We start from the raw sequence: 21,123 nt of genomic DNA, 5'->3' as shown, positions 1-21,123 counted from the left end.
CGACGCAAATCAGGCAGCGGTATTAATAAAGTGAGGACGTGTTTGCAAAACGAGATTAAAGGGGGAGACGTAAATCAGTGTGTAGAAGGCTTTTCCCAACATGCTTCTATTGCTATAATGGCATGCATAGCAATACCTCATGAATGCAGCTCCTAACTCTTGTGAGACAGCCCAGGATGAACAGCCTTGGTAGGTAATTACAAGCACTAATTGTGCTTTGGGTGGGATCTCCGTTTAAACAAATGTAAGCACGCTTAATTCGAAACAAAAGTCTGATGTTTACGATTGGGAGTCTCCAACGCTCCCTTGCCGATGTTTGCCAGTGCATCGCATAAGTTAATTTCCTTAGCTATGGATTTTCATGCCATTCTAAATAAAGCCATTTGTCAATTCGATCGATTAAATAAATGAGAAATGACCACCTCAGTTGCCGCAGTCTGACATCATGCTTATTGTTAATGCGAATTATCGACTCATCGGCAATCGCTGATCTTATATTACCTCTAAATCCCATAATTACCATAGGGAGATATTATAATTAACTGCAATTAAGTGCTAGGTTGTCTAGTTCCACAGAATGGGTTGGGGGATTTAATTGAAGCATATGTGCAACAATAGCAGGTGGCCAGGTGAGTCAAATTCTGCTCCACTCATATCCTGGTTTCGAATAATCTAAGTTTCAACCAGCGGTGATTAAAGCGGGTTCTCAACTGTAATATGATGGTCACCAATGAGCATTATATTAAACCATCATATTAAATTAGTTTTTTCACCAAATAATAATTTTCAATCCTTTGTTCATCAATTGCTCCATGCCATGTTTGTTGTGAGGGTTGTTTGACCATACTTTACAGCACGCTTGTTAGTGCAATAAAATTTCCCGCTTTTAAGAATTTATAATTTTCGTTAAACTGTAATGCAAGAAGATGCAGTGCCCTCTAGTGTGGATATGAGATCACTCGACAGAACCTCAGCAGTAGTTCTCTGATATCTCCTTCCACTGGCCAGTCTCTAATGCGGGGCAAGATGCACTGCTATGTCAATATTCCAAACGAATATTTCTCCGTCTCATGAAGTGGACAGCAAAATTCGAATAAGAATTTGGGAAAATTTACTTTTTTGTATAAATACAGGACCATGCGAGACGGCGATTACTTGGGGAGGCCTTCATCCACCAGTGAATTAATCAGGTATGATAAAGGTGGCGATGCACACCTGTAAGCCAGCACTGTAAAAATGAGGGTGCTAGCGGATGAAATAAATTTTGTAAAACTCCCTTCCCATGGCTGTCAAGGAACAGCCTTACTCTGGCTCACCAGGAGATGGTGGTATGGCAAAGTGAGGATGAATATCACCTGTCCCCCATCTACATGGGAGTGTGTTGCCCCCCCCTCATGCACGTGGGTTTTCTCCAGGTGCTTTGGTTTCCTCCCACACACGACTTATATACACTCATCAATTTGCTGAAAACATGAGTCCATACGTGCCCACGTGATTTGTGGATTGTGCAGCGTCATAAGATGCAGTTTAATATGTAGGCTTTTGTGATCAATATCATCCGTAATAGGTTTTTTTTTTGTTAGATCGCATATTTACACGATCTAACCCAAAACAAACCTATATTATGGATTATAAGATGAAGTTTGCGTGAACGACACTACGAAATAAAATAAAAACACACTTGTTATTATGATCAACTTACTTCAACGGGCTTCCTTGTGGGAGCTCTGTCCTTTTGTGGAAGCGTAGTTGTGGTGACCGAGTTTGCTGGGCTTGACGGTGAACTCCTTAAGAGTCGGGGGAAAACGAAACAACCAGACACACACACAGAAACAAAAGTTAAGTGCCACAAGCCTCCAAAAGACATCACTATATAAAAAAAAAAAACACATTGAGGCCAGGAGACATGTAATGGTTCTCGGTTGGTAATGAGTTTGAACTGACAAACAGTATAAACAAGATGATACATTTTCTTGTTCTTACTGTCTGTCAGTTCAAAGTGGCGAGTCTGTAGATCACGAGAAGACGACATTCGATGCTGCTTTTCCACTGGTGCATCCAAGCTGAGCCAGCCAGTGTGATGATACATCTTGTTCATACCATCTCCTATGTATTTCCCCCTATGTATTTCCCATATGGTTTACTCCACTTTAATGTCGTCTCATTCACATTGCCCGAGTCTCGGAGGCTCGATTCGATGAATGTATCATGAACTTAAGAATTGATGTTAAATCTATGCTTTGTGACACTCCCCAATAACCAGTGGTTATTCAGCATCATCCCTATCTGTGACATTATCTGTGTAATTATCTGTGTGAAGTTCAACTGCAAATTCAATATTTGCAAATACAACCTGTTAAGATACCGCGCACAGGTTTCACTGACTTTCAAATTTACAATATTTATTTAAAATATTAAATTCATTAGTTATGCCAAAATTCATTACAGCAATGGGCTAAAACACCTTAACTTTCTCAAGAACTGCTTGGAATAAAAATACGTCAGATATTTTTACTGCCACTGCATCTTGGGTAATTATTCCCACCTTGAGTAAACGGCCAACACACAAACGCATCACCCTCGGGATGTCCCCTTTTTAATTTATAGTTGCTAACCAGAGGGCTAATACGCAAAGCAGCCAGCAACAAAGAGCACGCTTGGTAAACACAACTTCGAAAAAGAGACAAATTAAGGGAATTTTAAAGTTGAGCAGCAGGAATGGAGACAAAGACAGAGTGTCGTGGAAAATCTGACAAAATGGAACATTTGTCAAGAGTATGGCCCATCGTATAGTGTCATAATAAAAATTCCGCAAGTCAAATATTTTACCAGAAAAGCCTCACTAAATGTCAGGAAATGGTAAGGTGTCCAAGGTCTGATGACCTTTTGGTGATCACGGTGTTTGCTCATGACAGCCTCGCAAAGTTTCACGACTCAGCGATGGAGTGGATACAACCTCGCAAGATTTGGACAATCCCTTTCTGAGCAAATGTTTTCGCATGCAAAATCAGTCACAGCCTGTTGCGATACAGCACAAAGGCTGTGAAGCCAGATTAGATGCTCGTTGCAATTTCAGACATTTTTCCCGGCCACAATTGGACCCACGAGGTGCTGAAAGTGCCACTGCCGCCAAACAATTTCAGTAGGAATTATAGGACTCATCGACTAACAACAAGTGTTACGCAAATTGTGGATGCTGTCCAGGTGTAGTGGTTAGCACTGGGCTTGCAATCCAGAGGTCGATGGTTTGAGCAATTAACACAGCAGCTAAAACAATGGTGGGAAAGTTACTTAAATCCCTGCAAATCGGTCCACCGGGCAGATCACGTGTAGTGTGGTAATGAGTGGGTGCACATCTCTTCCAAACGTATTGCCAGTGTGGAAGAGTAGGTAAAAATACCCTCCAAAGAAACTCCCTAAAGTTACTTCTAGCGAAGGCCATTCCACCAATAGAGTTGCAACCTGACCACCCCAATGACCCTGAACCCATTACACATCATCGCAATGCGTAGAGGGTAAACCCATCGGCACCAACACCGACACTAACCTGCTGGGCGAGCTGCGGGCATTGTTGCGGAACTTGGTGGTGATGCTGTGCCGTGGCGTGCCCACCCCTGCCGCCGCCGTGGCCATCGTCGTCTCACCCCCGGACCTCGGAGGGCCCCGGGAGCCGCTGGTCTCGGCGGAGAGTGGAGTGTCGGCGCCAGAGTCACCAAAGTACTTGTGGTAGCGATCATGGTCGGGCGTGACGGGAGAGAGGTCGGAGTGCGTGCTACGTGTCGGCTCCTCGTCGTCGTCCTCTGACGAGTTCCCGTCGCATATCAGTGACGAGTCTGTAGATGACAACGAGAAGACGACATTCAATGCTGCTTTTCCACTGGTGTATCCAAGCTGAGCCAGTGTGGGGCCCTCACGGTACATGTGGTTTTTACATTGGCTTTTTGGTATGTCGAGGCAGAACCAAACTGTGATATGCTGGCCTCACGAATATGGCTTGGGGACACGCAAGACCAGGGGCTATGCTAATGACACGTTCATTGCGTGTGACGTTAATGGCACAGCTCGGCTTCTGCAGTGGAAAAACCATCTTTGGTAATCGGCCAATCACGTGTAACTTTCTTCAATTAAACTCTCAATCTCAGTAGCCATTATTACATCCCTCGAACCTCCTCCACTGTGGTTCATGGTGTTATAAGGTGCAGGGTTTAGCGGCTGCGTGGGTCACATCACAAGTCACTCACCATCGAGCCTACGGTGTGGGCTAAACGCTGGGCTGTTGGCGTAGCAGGCGCTGTCCGGGCTGCGTGCGTCATGCCCACCAGCTCGCCGGTGTGCAGCCATAACCAGCTGGTCCTTGGGAGCCTCCTTCACCAAGAATTCGCTGCACACAAAGACAAAGTCCCCCCTTTAAACTTATAGACTGTTTGGGCGAGTGCTGTTAGCGAACATCTTTGAAAGTGTGACAACCCCACCTGGGCTTGCCGCTTTGCTTCCACAATGGGAATGCTAACATAGTGCACAAGGTGAAGAACATAAGGCCGAGTTCCACGTCGAGTAAACCCAAAAAGAGTTTAGATATTGCTGTCCACTACTTTTGTCTCCCCTGTTCTCATGTTTATGCACCACACCAGGTACTCATTTAAGACCTAATCGACCTAGGGGAGGCCCAGGACCGTTTTTTATATATTCGTCACTGATAATGGTCGTGAGTTGGAATCGAATGCAGGTCAGCGGGTTTGTAGTGCAGCGTGTTAACCACCACACTACGGCTCCCTTCTCGACGCCTGATAAAAACATTTCATACTCTTTAGTTCTTTCGGTAAAGTCACGTAGGTATAAAATAAAATAAATTAAAAATAAAACAAAATAAAAATAAATCAAATCACGACGTTTCGGAAGCAACACAACCTTCCGTCATCAGGTGGGACAGCCACAGCAGGAAACAAATTGCTGTAGTGGGCATAAGAGCAATCTGTATGAATGTATTCAGCTGTTAATTCATCGGCTCGCGGCAACTTTGACAATGTACTCTGTTAATCGCCGTTTACTCAGTTTGTGTTTGCCACGCGTCAATGGACTTAACTGGATGGCGATCAGAGCAAAAAATGTGCTCGCATTGTTAATAATTCAAAGCGGAGGAAACACTCGCTTGTGATGATCGCTCGCCTTTCAAAATACATCACCACTGGTGAGATAATTAAGTGGTACCCTCTGGGCACAGAGGCTGTCGGATAAAGCTGATCCAAGCAGACTTAAAGTTCCTTAACTCAAAAGCAGACCTCACTCAGCAGCTGTGAGGTTCTGGGGGAAATCTGTCTGCTGTGCTGGTCTGGCAGGGGCTGTTGCAATGGTAAAATCCATGTGTTTTTGCTGCCACCTCCTGCGATGTGACTTGTGAGCTCAGGTGAGGTGCACAAGGATGCTCCAGGTATGGTCCTTTGCACACCTTCGTGCCCATTCCCTGTACTTTCTCTCCGATGCTTGTTCACTCAAGAGTTTACTGCCTGGAACGCTCTACCTTTCCGATATTAGGAAGCCACTGGAGCTATGCACTTTTAAATCTATATGAAAACTCATTTCTTAAAAACTGATTTTTGTGTATAGTTTGTTGTCCTTCCCCCGCACCTCCGATTAGCATGCGAAAATTCAACATACATACATGCGTAAAAGTTCATGTTGCGTGTATCCCTGTACTGCTCGTCCTGTTCGTATGGTTTCTCTGTGGTGCTCACACGAGTTTGTGTTGTGTTTACTCCCGTGCCCTTGATCCTGTTCAATTTGTATCCCTCTGGTGATCTTCTTAAAAATTTGTATGTTAATGTGGTGCCGCAATGTTCAGCTTATTGAGATGCAAGTTGCATGAATAATGGTATTAAAAAATAATATTGTTTACTATAACATTCGAATAACCACCACCTAAGCAGGAGCAGCAGAAACACCACGACTACCATTACCATCATCGTCAGCAAGAGCAAGACCACCATCACAACTACCACAACTTATTATCATCACTATAGTCATCTGAAGCAACAGGACCATCATCATCATCAAACACATCGGTAGAAACGCCATCATTATCAGCAGCAGTGGCATCAGCAGGGGCTGTATTAGCAGGACCATCAGTATCTTAAATTGTTGCCATGATCACAATAGTTATCATCATGATCATTGTCAAAACCGCCACCACCACAATTAATGTCAATATCAAAAGCAGTAACAGCTCGTCATCACCACCAGCAATCAACCATCAGCATCGCCAACACTGTGCACTTCATTCAGTTGGAAGTTGACGTTTGAAGCGGACTGAGACTCTTAAAAGAATGGCGCCATCCGTGGTCGCCCCTGTGATACGTGGACCAAACAAATGACTCGATACACCGCTATGGCAGCAAGAGCAATTTATGCAAATGCTGTCGCAAGAAGTCACACGTTTGCCGCAACGGTCCTTCGCTGACTATGCCCGATGCATAAATCACCAAAATCATCATCGTCATCATCGTCATCATCGTCATCGTGAGCACCCCACCTTTCGGAGGTGATGGAGACGTCGTCGCCTTGTGCCGGGAAAAGGATCTCGGGCTCCACGTCCGGCGTGATGCCCTGCGTCGCACCCGGCTCGGGGTGCGGTGCCAGCAGCGCCAGCGAGCTCGGCCGCTCGCACCGCTCGGGGGCGCGCGGCTCCGAGTGCGACACCTTCATCTGCCACCGCACACACGGGCGCAAGGGCAAAAACGCAGCGACGGTGAACCGCCGGGCACGTGACCGCCGCACGTCAACAGCAGCAGAACCAGAGTTGACATAATGATGATGAACATCGGATAGGTCGCCCAGGCACAAAAACGGCGATGGTAAACCACCAAGCAACAACAACAACAACCACGATGTCCAAAGACTAGAGCCGCAAGAACCATGACCAGGCCAATGAAACGATTCGTATTTCAGTTGTGCGTTATATCAGCTATCGTATCGCTGAGGTCAAGACAATAAAAGCCAAAACTCTGCATTTCAATGAGGCGCATGTGTTTTCCTGTCGCTTGGCACGAAGTCAGACTTTCCCCTCCACGTTCCAGGAAATTAATTTAGTTCCTGCGCTGGGAACTTTTTCAGAAACTTCATTCACCTCCTGAAGATGCTTTCAGCAAGTGAAGCGAAACGTCGAGCATCATGCCGTATAATGCGCAGTACAACCCGAAAAAAACACATCAGAGAGCTGCACGGCAGCACAACCATGGCAACACATGTAATGGCAACACAGTACATTATTTAACAAACGGAAAGAACACTTACTTGGAAAATGCAGCCACTACTGATAAAGTTTCTTCGCGGAGCTTCACGAGACACCAGACCTCGTCTGCAATGTGGCGATAAAGCCTTGCAGTCTCGCGGCTCGGCGAGTTATAAAAGGGCTTTATTCCAAGCGAATCATGTTTCGCGCCAATGCACTGGCTCCTCTGATAATGAGCGGGCACGGTGGGGCCCGGTTGCTCGGTGATGGAACAACGCAGCAAAGGGCTTTGGAATGCCGGCCTTTCACACGTCTTCCCTCAGCCCGACCTCCCCTCTCCCTCCCCTAACCTTACCCCCCCCATCCCCATCCCCACCTCTTTCTCTGTGACAAGAAGATTCAAAAGCCCAGCTCCCCGTCGTTGCTCCCGGCAACCCGCAACACAAAACCTCGCGAGCGTATTTCCCGCCCAAGTTCATTCGTCGCTCCAAATCTCGCTCGGCCCGTATCAGCACGAACGGCGTACAGCCAAGACCATGCAAATTAAATGCCAACCTCTTCTGTAATTACAAAATAAATGTTTGGTGGAATAATTGAGCAACGACCTTGCTTTTTTCATTGCAACTTACACACAAAGCTCACGACACAAAACCACAGTAATTCAACAGACAACTTCTACTCGTCAAACAAACACAGACAACAAACTCCATTAACCTCAGCATGTAGCCTTGAAGCACTCTGCGAGTTGTCGGGTCTGCAAAGACTTGCAGTAACAGCGACATATATTTGCTCACAGACGATGACTTGTCGATCCCTGACACGACACGCATTGTTGCAAAGTCACGCAAGAGACTGCAACGTGATAATTGTTTTTTTACCCTTTTATCTGGCAACAAAACTGACACCTTTTTTACGAGGAGTCATGTTTGCATAGACCACAATACCTGCAGTCATAATGCAAACAAAAAACCTAACTCTGCAACGTGTGTAACACCAACGACATCATCATGCCGGACCATCTCTCGGACACCGGGCAGTATCCCGGGGTTAAAGGGTCCGTCAAATTTGAAGGAAACTCGCAGGATTAAACTGCTCAGTGAAGCTACTAACCTCTCAGATTAAAGAGTTTCCAAGGCCAGGCAAGACTTGCGACTTCAAAAGGATCCAACCGCAAACTCTTGGGGGATGTTCAGCCCAACGGGCTGCGCACGGTTTTGTGCATCTCCCCGCTCTAGCGCTGGACCCTATCAAGTTGGCAGGGAGCACCGTTGCTCATATCTTATTAATGGAAGCACTCTCCCTGTGGTAATCCGGGTGGAAAGTGAAGCCCCTTGTTTTTTGTGTGTGTGTGTAAAGTGCCCTGCCCATCAGCAGACATAGCTCTACGATTAAATTATTTTTATTTTATTTCTCGTGTGCTACCTTGTGCGACTTTTGTCACCGGTTGTTGCTCGAGACGCCCCTCATTCCACACAAGTCTCCGTTGAGCACACAGCCAAACGGTGAATTAGAGCGAGCAAGTAACACGACGATAAACGTCATCAGTGAGTGCAGCTGTAATGCTCACTCATCAATCTGCGGAACAGGCGGCTGTCGTGTAGCAGCAGCAAACGTGCGGCAGCGCCACGCACGACAACACCAGCAGCGGCAGTAGCAGCAGAGCGCACAGCCACATCAGTAGCAGCCGTCTGGCATCAGATTCGCCAGGCATGCTTTAGGCTTCTTCAGGCCGAGCGGGGCTTTGTGAACGACGCTGACCGCCGCCTCTCTCTATGAAGCTGACCAACGCCAAAAGCATGCTTAGTCCATTAACCCCCACCCTCCGACACTGTCCCCTTCTAGCCATTACCCAACCCCCCAGACTGAAAGGAGAGTAGTGAGATGCGCTCACAGCCACACCCACGAACAAGACACCCAGGACGGGGCACACAGACACCAACAGCTGTCCATTCATGACGAATAAAAAAAACAACCGCTAAATGTTACGATTACGCACCCTATGCCACAGGTAAATTTAATCTCAAAAGACATTAAGTGAATAAAAAAAAATATCATCGTTAGATGTAGTATTATAGTACTGTTATTGTTAATTCATTTATTAAGCGCTGTTTGGTGTTCATTGTTCAATTTTGTGGCACTGAAGCAATCATGTTAATTGTTTAATGGTTTTGTGAAGCAGATCTCTATTAAAACAAACAGATGTTTAGGCTCATCAGACTGTCACCTGGCTTAAATGAAGGATATCGATCATTTATTTCACCGCGGGTGGAGTGGTGACCAGTGGTTTGCACACTGCGCTATGAACCTGGCAACCTCGGTTTAAGCCCTGGTCATGTGGCTAACATCAGTGGTGAATGATATCCGAACAGGTCCTGTGATCCCCCCTTCACCAATCCACGTTTTACACACGCGTGTTGGAAGTATGGTCAAACAACCCTCGTGGACGGGCAAGACATGGGGAGGGACTTCCTCCAACAGTAGTGTGGCAAAGGGAAAAAAAGTTGTCGTAATTATTTATATAAATCAATAGAGATTCGTTATCAATTTTCAAAAGAGCCATCTGCAAAACTGTGCTTCTATAGAAATATCAAATTATCCGTTTTCAACTTAGCTAGGGTTTAATTTTTTTTTTTACATATCATCCACCGTGAGTCAGAGCTGAATGTGCAGAGCAAGAAATTAATTCCGCGTTCGGTTAGGGCTCGTTATCAAACGGCGAGCGTAATTATCCGTCGGCAAGACCGTATCATCATCGTCGGACCGAGAGCAGCATGTTCCCACGAGTGAAAATTTAACCCGTAAAAACAAAGTTTTTCACTATAAATCCTTTATATGCGTGGCGGCTAGAGTCCTCTCGTCCTCTGGCTTGAGATGGCTGCAACCTATGGGTCAGATGATTGTCTGCCACCATTAAGCAATTGGTAATTAAATATTTAAAAAAATTTCCCTAAACAGTGTCAAATTTTGCAATTTTTTTTTCACGAAAATTAATTGTCACGCACAACGAGTCTGTGTGCAAAATGTCAGCTCGATTGGATCACGGGAAGTGGGTTAAAAAACGACTGAAAGATTTGCACGGTCGTAAGCAAGCAAGCAAGCAAGTGAACTTAATATAACGGATTTAAAAATTGAAAGCAGCCTCGCGAAGAATCGGGAGAGATGTTCGTGGTGCCGACGCAGTAAATCACCGCAAGCGCAGTGCACACACAAACACAAGTTACCGGGAATGCACGGCCAGCAACAGTATCTCCTGACCCACTGGGGAAGTAATCCCCCCTCGGAAAGCAGCTGTCATACGCTTAAAACGCAAACGCCACAAAGCCACGCTTAGATTGGCGTTTTTCTCTTTCCCACACCGTCGGTGCATTACGCGCGATTACCGTGAATGTAAGAAGCAACCCTCAAAATGCATGCCCGATCACAATGGTAAAAACAAATCTCGTCGCACACAACTACTGAGTTATAAGATGCACCCCCCCATTTTGTTTTAACAGTGCGGGGGAAAAAAGCATCTTATAATCTGGAGAATGCAGTATACAGCAGGAGGGGGGGCGGGGGGGGAACGAGGCTTTGCTTTATTTGTTTTTGCGTTTTCCTTCCTTGACTTAATTCCGCACGCTAAGCGTCGAGATGGTTACCGCTGTTTGTTTTGTTGTTTTTCCCACGCGCATTTGGTGATATTATAGCCTGCATCCAATCGTGTTCTTGTATCGTTAACGAACAGCGATTGCTTATTTAGCATTTTTCACCGTGCGTGATACATTGTAGAACGAAAAAGATCATCACAGATATAGGAGTGAATAACACAGACGGGTAGGGAAATGACACCGGGAGATGGGAAGAAGAAAATGGCTTGGGGAACACATACACGAGACTTAAAACGGACTGTTGAGAAAATTAAGCTGGCCTTGTCGAGACTAACGTGGAAGTGGGAGCCAAAGGAGTGCACACCGGTGAGAAAGAGTGTGAACCATGAAGATGGAGCAATGAAATTAGCTTATGCGAAATGACTTCATTGTTTTTTGGCATCATGATACCATGAAAGATGGCAACGGGTAGGGGCCCGATCATGGCTGAAAATTATGATGATAATGATATTAATAGGAACTATGATAAAAAAAAATAACACCTACAAATGAAAGTACTGGTATCAAGATCATAATCCAGAGGCAAATAGAAACAGCTGTTGACGTCTATGCAGGCATAAACATCTCTCGCTCATTATAAAATATGCCAGACAAAAAAAAACAAAAGCCACACACTAACATATTTCCCAGCTGCCGAGGTATAAATATCTGACCCGTTACCACACGCGGCATTCGACCTATGCGAGCAGATGTAGAAATGGCACAGCCGCAACACCGACGCTGCTCCACGCACACAACGCACGCTGTGCGAACACGAACCGTGAAGTCAAAAGTGCACAAATACAAAGACCTCACGTATAGCCTGAACAGACCGTGGAAGCAAGTGCTGTTAGCGCGAGCATCTATGAAGGCCGGCATGGCACACGAGGGGATGGGTGGCCCATACTATGCCCGGCCGCCTTTGTCTCCCCAGTGGTGATGTGTATATACGCTGCACCAGGTGCTCATTTGAGACGAATCGACCTACGGGAGGGCTCAGAACTGGTTCAGATAATCGTCCACTGGTGTTGGCCGTGAGCGGGAATCGAACTCTGGTCGCCGGGTTCGTAGCGCGGCACGCAAACCGCGACGCTATCCCTCCCCTTTACCAAGTGGTGCTAGCTCAGTGCTGTCACCATCGAGCCACCTCTCACACACACACAAAGGGTCACCATGCCCCCAGCAGCTAGTAAAAACAACACTGCGCACCTCATTCATGAGCATCTCCACGTTGGACGGGATGAAGAGCTTCCTCTCGTCCAGGGAGCCGATCCCCGTGGTGGCCCCGGGCCCTCCCAGCGGCGGCGTCGACCTCGGCCCAGTAGTGCCGTTCCGCAGCGGGGGGGTGGGGGGCTCGTCGTCGTGCTCAGGCCTCGAGGGGGGCGAGTCGTGCTCCATCTCGAGCTCGCGCAGGTCCAGCATCGACTTGACGGCCTGCGCCCGCTGCTCCCAGCGCCGCCGCGGAGGACCGGAACCGCCGGGGCTCCGGTTGCTGTCGCGGCTCGGCAGCGAGTTGTCATCCAGAACCTGGCGGGCCGGTGGGGAGAGCGTGGCGGGCAGTGTTAATTTAATTAACCGATGCAAATATTTGTAAAAAAAAAAAAGTGTGTCTTTTATTTTAGTCAACGATGAATAACAATGGACTAAATATTCAGGTGTTACGATCACGATTACAAATACCCACCAGAGATCAAAGCATGACTAAGAGGATACGGAGCTTACTACCATGGTCTCTGGCTTATGAGACAAGGAAAAGTAAGACGCACCCAAAACTTGTGCCCGGTGTCAACAAAGTTACACAAAAATCACGACGTTTCGATCATCGCTTGTGTTGCGATCGAAACGTCGTGATTTATTTTATTTTATACCTACGTGACTTTACCGAAAGAACCAAAGAGTATGGATTCCTGCAGTCACGAAAGCTTCAAATCAAGATTACACAAATATGGTCACTCACAGAAAGAGACTGGATTATAAGATGTATCCTCAGCACTAGCTTTTAAATACTGTACAAGGAAAGCAGTGCATCTTACAATCTAAAGAATACAGTAGTCTGAATTAAGATGAAAACTAAGATATTCTTGGGACACAATGAGAAACTGCAGTGCACTCAGGAAGACCAGAACAGTATTTGGCTACATTATACATCCAGTATATAAAAAATATTAACCGAGTTTATCGATTGGCTGGCCTGATGAGTGGACTAAAAAATTGGCTGCTTTATTCCACTCGACTAAGAGAGACTAAATGTAATCCACCAACTAAGGAGCACATTCTTAATTACAGCTCCACTCTGGCTGGGCCTCTTACACGGCCAAGCTCAGGCTTGAACCGCTCAATTGCTTTCAAAGAAGGACCAGTGACTCAGGCGTGGCTTAGGCTCAGGTTCATGGAAATTCTGAGCATGGCTGGGCCCATGCTCTGCACACCAGATCAAGTTAAGCATTGATTTGAGCCAGCTCACTTGAGCCAGAGCCAAGCATGATCAAGTATATGGGTCAAAGACTTGACGAGCATGCCGCAGGTTTCTGACGACAAGACTATGACAATTAATAGAGGAAAATTAAACACGCTAAATTAACACCAGAGGCAGATCCGTAACCCACTTGCTGTACTGCCAACTAACGGTCACTTTGTAGTACTGTTACGAAGGACAGGCTTTCATAGGTAAATTTGAGGATATATGTGTGGTTTTATATTTGGCAAGAAAGTCTCATCTTTTATAGCCATCTAATGGCAATCTCATTGCAACGTTATTGATTTCACAATATTGTTACAGCCCTATGTCAATCCACTGCTGGATGAAGGCCTTTCGATGTCCCCACAATAAAATCAACAGTCGCGTGATTTCATTTCCGGTGAGTATACTTCACAATGCTGTACTGCCATCTAACGGCCACCTCAAAGAACTGTTATCCATATCAACAACAATAGCAATGTCAACTCAGCTCTCCAAAATGTTATGATTCAATATCACAGTAAGGAAACGCCAACCGTTGGTAGTTTTATGGATAGGCTCTCATGCCATTGGAATGTAGAATTCCCTCTTACAACCTCAGGGCAATAAATAGGGGTTCAGTAATACCCCATGCTCAAATAAGCCCGACACCATTTAGACTTTTTTTTTAGCTTTCATGCCACAGTAACATAGAATTTAATTATCGAGGAAAGCCTCACGGAGCATCAAGTCCTATTCAGGGGCATCCTACTGCATTTGGATGTTTGGTTAATTTAATTAATGGAAAGTTTGGTTTCCCAAGTAAAATCCCATTATTCTTACTCACACAGATAAGATTCAAAAAGTCCATTGCTCTACTGCCACCTTGTGATCACTTAACAGCCTAGCAGTTTTAGGAGTCTTACAAATCTGTTGACTTTGAGCTGCCACCTCGCGACTCGGTAAATCACTCCCTCTCGTGGCGAGTTTTGAGTTGTCGACACGGAAATTACGGGAGCAGCACTGGAACGCGCAACAGGCTGCAACAGTGTGGGGAGGCCTTCATCCACCAGTGGATAGATAATGGCCGATGATGATGATGCAGAATGACCTCTGACCTGCTTCTGGGCCCAGAGGGGAAGGTGGGTGACGCTGAAGGGGTCATCGATGTCCGGATCCACATCTGTAAGGCAGAAAGTCCCACTAGAGTCATTACTGGGTTTACCACGACATTATTGTTAGAAACTTTATGGGACAGATAAAACAAATATTATAAGTCCTTCCAAGAAACACTTATCATGCTTGCAAACATGATAAACGTTATACGTCCATTATATTTTGCGACCGATTTAAGTCAGTGAATCGGTTTAAGTAAAAATAAGCTATAAATGGCTAAACGTGGCCCTTACCTGCATAAAAATACCAACTAATCGAGACTTGATTAAATGAGATTCATGTGACTGTACATGATGAGAGCAGAGAGAAACTGCTTGAAAAAAGCAGAAACGCTCACGCTGCGATGCAACACCGGAGTAACAGAAAGAGATGCAAAGAGACGAGAGGGTGTTAGAAAACAACCATGGGTAACGAAGTATCGTAGAGAAAGCGCGGGACGCGAGGCCCAGACAGTTGAGCCATGTGGTGCGGATTGAGCAGGGAAACATTCACACGGACATTAGCGGAAGGAGAGGAATAAGGAAGATGAGAAGAAATGATAATAGACACAGGCACATTACAATTGCCGGGGTGACAGCAAGGACGGGAGGAAGGGGTGGGGGGGGGCCTGCCACGAACAGAAATGGAGGGAGACCCAGGCAGGTGACACCATGGCTGTAAAAAAAAAAATGAGACACTACGACTGCTGCTCCGAGCGACTCTGCTGCGTCACCATCTATATATATAAAATCGCAAATCTGTCTGTCTGTGTGTCGCCGGACCATACGCAGTTTCATTGGACGGCGGTTGCCTCTGGCAACGGGTAGCGACGCATTCGCTGCGGGGTGGACGCCATTTTTAATTCCCGTTAAAAATATGCGCACGCATTAACACGCGACTCTGAGGTAAATTCATCAAAGTTTCACGTCCTCTTCACTCCCCCCCCCACCACAATGTGTGCAATTACTATTATAGGGTCGGTAGATTATAAAATTATAGCGATTAGACAGTATTATTGTAGCGCGGGGGGGGGGGGGGTAATGGCCCCGGTACCCAGCCTCAGCCGAGTGGGCAATCTAGGCGAGGCCGGAGGCTCTGCACGGTACTAGGCCTCGACACCCCACCACACTATAGGCCGTACATATTACTGCACAGCGGCCGAGGAGATCGTGCCTGGGGGGGGGGGGGGGGCAGGGGTAGCAGCCCATCTGTGTATATATGTAAGGTTATTAAGAAATATATTTTTCACCCGGGCAACGCCGGGTACTTATGCTAGTAGCCTGTATATTTAGAGTTTTAATGTTCTCCCCGTGGTCGTGTGGATTTCTCTCCGGGTCCTCCGGTTTTCCCCTCCACATTTTTTAGAAACATGCATTGAGGGTATTTGGCTGCTATAAATTTCCACTTCGTTGAGCTCTGATTTGTGGCAATGTCGTTTCTGAAAAAGAGCTGTATAGCTCAGTGGGCCTCACCTGGTAAAATAAAAATAGTTTATAGTTTTGTAATACTAGCGGCACTGCTGGGTCACTGTAGTGTAGAGAGTGGGGATCGTAAATGTGTAGAGGGGAAGTTTGCTGCTACCTGCGTTGGACACGGCGTCTCCGTTCTGCTCCTCCTCCAGCTCCGCCGTCTCCCCGTCCTCCTTGCTGTCACTGTCAGATGAGAGTGCAGGCCGCGGAGCCGTGCCATACGAGATGCGCCTGCTGGCACGTGGACAGGCACAGCACAACAAGAACAACAACAGGGTTCGGATTTACATAGCGCACAGATGGGACCATAGCTCACGACGCTGCGCAGAAGCAGAAGGACTTGGGCATCCTGGGGAAAGGAGGCATAATCCGTTCCTATTTTATGGAGAGGAAGAAACTGTCAGTTAAAACTGGAGGAGACGAGGAAGGGTCCTTGAGTCTGGAGTTGAACAGGGGCATGGAGTCAATAGCACGAATAGTTGGAGGAAGAGGATTCCAGACCGTGTTGTCAACAGAGGAGAAAGAGTAACCTGGTTCGATAGAAAGCATTGATTTCTGGAGCGGAGAGTGCACGCAGGGGGGAGTAGGGCGACATGAGAGGGGAAAGGTAGGAGTCTGTGGAGTTGAGCAAAGTGAGATGATAAGGCAGAGGTCAGCAAGGAGTCTTTGAAGGATCGTGAAGATGGCGAGTACGATCCTGCAGTTGATCCAAGATTGTATTGGGATTATTTTTTCAAGTTAATGCTACACAAGTACAACCTCGATGAAGGCCTCACCACTGTCAGTCATGGTCAGTAGGGTGTGGTGCCCAGAACTGGTTCAGATATCAATCGCCACTGATTTCAGCCACAGGCCGGAATTTAACTCATGTCTTTAGGTGCAATACCCTCTGTGCCACTGCTCCACGACCATATCAGTTTGTAATGGGACGCCACCATGTGGCAGAAATGCAGCAATGTTCGACACGATGAATTGGCAAAGGCGATCTCAACAGCACAGCAGATGGCAGTGCCTACCCACTTCCAACCAATACAGCACTTAAGCTTTCCTGCATTTAGTCTATGGCCTCACACAACAGAGATTAAAATTTGCAATACTATTTCAGGTGGCTGAAGTACTCATACAAATTTCTTAAGTCTAAATCGCCATGCATGCACGCAATCTTGTTAGATCTGAAAAGCCAAGCATGGTTGAACCTGGAAAGTACTTGGATGCATTTTCTTAGAATTGTCAGAGAAAATAGGACAACTTTGTTTTAAAACGTTATTTTCCTTATTCTACGAAAAAACTTGCGTGGGCCATGTAAAAATAAAATCACACCGCTCTTAAGTTCTAACATCTCTGGCAAAGCCAAGCAGATCATCTGCAGCTTGGCCACACAAGAGTCACGTGTTTTGTCTCTAATCCGCCCCCCACATCATCTCATCACTCGTGCCAATGGCCAGCGAAGAGATGCCACGCGTGCAAGAGCACAAAACGTGCAAAGGCAGGCAAAACACCCGCAGGCAGAACATCCCACCCTCAATGACGCTTCTCGTAAAATGTCAGCTTCGGCAACACAAGCCTCGAAGTAAACAGACCAATCGGTCGCACTTGGACATAACAATTGCAACGCTCATCACTGCTGCGTGACGTCACACAAGCTCGGACCGTGATCACTCCCTCGCGCCCACGCGGCGACTACACGATGAGTCACGGAGTACATCGTCCCGAGGCACAAAGACCCCTCTCGTGTAGCCTTAACAGACTGTAGGGACAAGTGCTGTTCGCGAGCACCTATGAAGGGACCGGCAGGGGAACACGAGGGGGGGGGGGGGGGTGGCCAGCACCACGCCTGGCCACCTTCGTCTCCCGAGTGGAGATCTTTACGCATCGCAACATTTAAGGCTGAGTCGACCTAGGGGAGTCCCAGAACCGGTTCAGATAATCGTCACTGATGTTGGTACATCACCTGTACTCACACACGCCACGCACTGTACAGCTGGCACCGCCAGTGTGCAGCTGAACCTTTAAAACAACTCAAGGGCCGGTGTGGGTGGGTGGGGGGGATTTAACGGAGGGAGCAGCAATCTCTTAATCCTCGATGGAAGCGACCGAGCAGCGGAGAGGCCGTAATCATCGTATCTGGGAGCGGTGTGCCGCTAAGTTGCGGGGCGTGCCCACGTGTGGCCGATCCCTTTCCGTCGTCACGCCACGGTGGGTGTGACGCCTTTTATTTTCCTCCATAAAACTACCCGGGGTTGAGAGGGGATGCCTGGCGGTTCAAGAGTCAGAGATAATGAGCCGTGCGCCGCCAAGAGCCTGGGTTTCAATCCGGTGGATCAGGTTCCCCGGAGTTAAACCGGATTTTCAATTACAGCGGCGTTGATGATCTCAGCCCAGTTTATCAGTGACTGGTCGCTAAGGCCATGTAATTAATCGTGGCTTTTAGATTCATTTGTCTGCATTTCAACTGAGAATTTTAAATGTCGGGTTTACTGCCAATACCACTGTTAGCGCAGTGTCTTATTTGTTTACGCGTTGTTTTGAAGTTTATTCATGATGGTAACTGCTTGTGACTGGATAGAACCCATCAACTGTAGTTTGTTTCAAACCAAAATGTATTCACTGCGTCCACAACGCATTTACTTGCACAGATGAAATGTAATCAAGGTATACCCTTTTATTCCCTCTGAGAGTACAAATCCATTTTTGGGAAGGACATTCCTTTTCATATGTTCTTTTGGCTTTCCAAACAGCTCGTTTATGTGAACAAATGGCACTTATTCAAATACAAAGTGAATTGGAAATAGATATTCATAACAATGGAAAAAAAACACGCCAAGAGTATCCACAACTTCATAACAAATGAGTGATTACATTTAAACTTTAGAGCTCTTTGGAGAGGCTGCAGCTCATGAATTAAGGGTTAACAGTTTAAGTTAGTTGATCAAAAAGGGCTGAAGTGGATACTCCCACCCTCTTCCAAGACATCTGCCCAACGTGGAAGAGTAGGCCAAATACCGTCTCGAGGGAATTTCTCTACAGCTCGCCAGTCCCCCAGTCGTGGTGAGAGCAAGAAATTGCAGTGCTGCATCATTAACCCCTTTTCTTAAGTGAAGCAATTAGGACAGTCTTACGTTTAGAAGCAAAGGCCGGCCAAAAATCAATAACAGCCTGAAAAATTCCCACGTGCGGCTAGAAGCCAACACGTGCTCGCTAATGCAGCGCCGGTTTAACGAGCGCTGTGTAAATGTGACCGGCGTGCACCGAAGGTCGATATGGATTATTTCTTGCGAGTCTCATGCTCATGGGAGTGTGGCGGCGGGGGGGGACGTCCAGACACGTCGCGCGCTCGAAAGCCACTTAATTACACTCAAGCGTTTAAAACGTGCGGTCGAGAGGAGATAGATGGGGGGGAAGAGCGACTGCTGCCAAGCCCCCCGAAAACCATGGCGCCTTTTGCTGTTGCCAGAGACGATGGCAGCAGGCGAGCGCGTTTGATTCTGTTTGCCCGCGGCAATGGGAAACCAGAGAGGGGCACGTAAGTGGCTGAGAACGGCAAAATGTTCCCATAAACCTCACTCGTTGATTCCTGCACTCGTATGAGAGGACTCGGTCTAGCAGATGGTTTGATCTCATCCACACTTTGTTTAACCACCACACTGCAAGTTACAAAACTCACTCGGTTCCCAACTCACTCGCCAACTCGCTCGGTGTACCAGACGGACTTGTTTCGTCTCATTCACCATGTGTTCGTCTACCACACACGCAGATCACAACACTTCTCTTTCTGCTCCTTCCCTCGCACTGCTCCCACTTTAGTGTTCCCCTCCCATCGTCTATTTTCCCCAAGCTCTTACAACGGTGCTCAATTCAAGAAATGTTGAAACTCTTTATTACAACCCTGATGGCGGTGTTTGATGCCGACCACTTGATGCTTTGAGTCGGCAACCGTTAAAAACAACGCCGTGTCAAATTCAAATAAGACTAGAAACGGAATTATGGAGAAACACAGCGACCAACCAGGTGAAATCAGATTTTTGAAAACACAAGATCACAAAAAAAGGCGAATCTGTCGCATGCTGTCAAATGTATTCTATAAAACAAAAATGAATATGAAATACCAGTATGCCTGGCTTTTGTAGACTATAGAATGCCATTCGATTCAGTGGCAACTCAGTCATCCAAGCTCTCAAATAATAAAGTACTTAATAAATGAACATCTTGTACTATTTATAAAGATGGAACAGCCACACTGACATTGCATGCCGCAAGAAACAAGTCCAATATGAAGTTACTCAAGTAACTATCCTCTTAACAAGAATATTGAGCAATATATTAGAGGTTGTGTTCCAAAAATGGGGTTGTAAAAATTAGGGCAAACATAAATCGAGAACGTATTTCCCAGCTCAGATTCACTGACAGTCATTATCTCAACAAATGAAAACGACCTACAGGAAATGAAGATTGAAAAAAAAACGAAGTAATTGCACATCATATTCACAGCACAATTGTGCGAGTACATACAAAATTTAAATGTTTATAATTCATGCAAAGCGTATCTCACAAACACTAAGGAACGACAGACATGTTGGAAGGCAGCATAACTGGCACCAACAAGATGATTTCTGTAAATTAATGGATAGAAACGATGTTTAAAATGCACACCAAGACACCCAAAACTGCTGCCTACCAATAACAAGTGTTCTGACCTACAAAAAGGACACACTCAAGCAATTCACACGGCGTCATCGTGAAGGGCGAACGTCTCACTTATCTGTACCGACCTGCAGAACAGCCAAGTACGGATCTCGTGCGTACACGCATTAGATAAACCCAGAAGGCTTTACGGTATAAAAAATTAGCAGCTGTGCAATTGGGCAGCGCCTGACAAATGTCAGATTCAGAGTCGCTCAGAAATTCACTGAAACAAAGGTTTAGATCGAAGAGGCAGCCTTTACTTTTGACTTGCGCCCAGCGGTATCTTCCAGTAACAACATGGTGGGGGGGTAACCATCACGGAGCTTCAGGTTATCGTTGGTTAACATTCCGTGACAAGGCAAGGACATAGAACACACAAGCCACACAAAGCACGCTAAACGGCAAACATGAAAACACAGCAAGTACGTAAACAAATGTACATTAAGAACGCTTAAAAGCCTGCACCAAAAAACCCCACATTTCACCCGTCACTTACCCGTAGTGTACATTGTTCGATTCACGATGAAG

At 46.4% G+C, this 21,123-nt stretch overlaps 1 protein-coding gene across 3 annotated transcripts in view; it reads right to left on the bottom strand.

Annotated features, from left to right (window-relative positions):
* LOC144729729 (mitogen-activated protein kinase-binding protein 1-like) overlaps positions 1-21,123 on the bottom strand; it is a 77,907-nt gene that overhangs the window by 6,403 nt on the left and 50,381 nt on the right. For 2 of the 3 annotated variants that reach the window (XM_078610174.1, XM_078610176.1), the window contains exons 20-26: positions 16,025-16,146; positions 14,407-14,471; positions 12,061-12,378; positions 6,527-6,699; positions 4,242-4,381; positions 3,548-3,833; positions 1,703-1,787 (exon numbers count right to left, since the gene is read on the bottom strand). In XM_078610174.1, the coding sequence (XP_078466300.1) occupies positions 1,703-1,787; positions 3,548-3,833; positions 4,242-4,381; positions 6,527-6,699; positions 12,061-12,378; positions 14,407-14,471; positions 16,025-16,146 (1,189 nt within the window). The remainder of the gene's footprint in view (positions 1-1,702; positions 1,788-3,547; positions 3,834-4,241; positions 4,382-6,526; positions 6,700-12,060; positions 12,379-14,406; positions 14,472-16,024; positions 16,147-21,123) is intronic. The other variant, XM_078610175.1, reaches the window with a different exon arrangement.

Source organism: Lampetra planeri, chromosome 33 (assembly GCF_965212315.1).
Source record: "Lampetra planeri chromosome 33, kcLamPlan1.2.h2, whole genome shotgun sequence".
NCBI classification, from domain to species: domain Eukaryota; kingdom Metazoa; phylum Chordata; class Hyperoartia; order Petromyzontiformes; family Petromyzontidae; genus Lampetra; species Lampetra planeri.
Note: the sequence above shows the minus strand (reverse complement) of the source record. Positions and strands in the feature narration are given on the sequence as shown.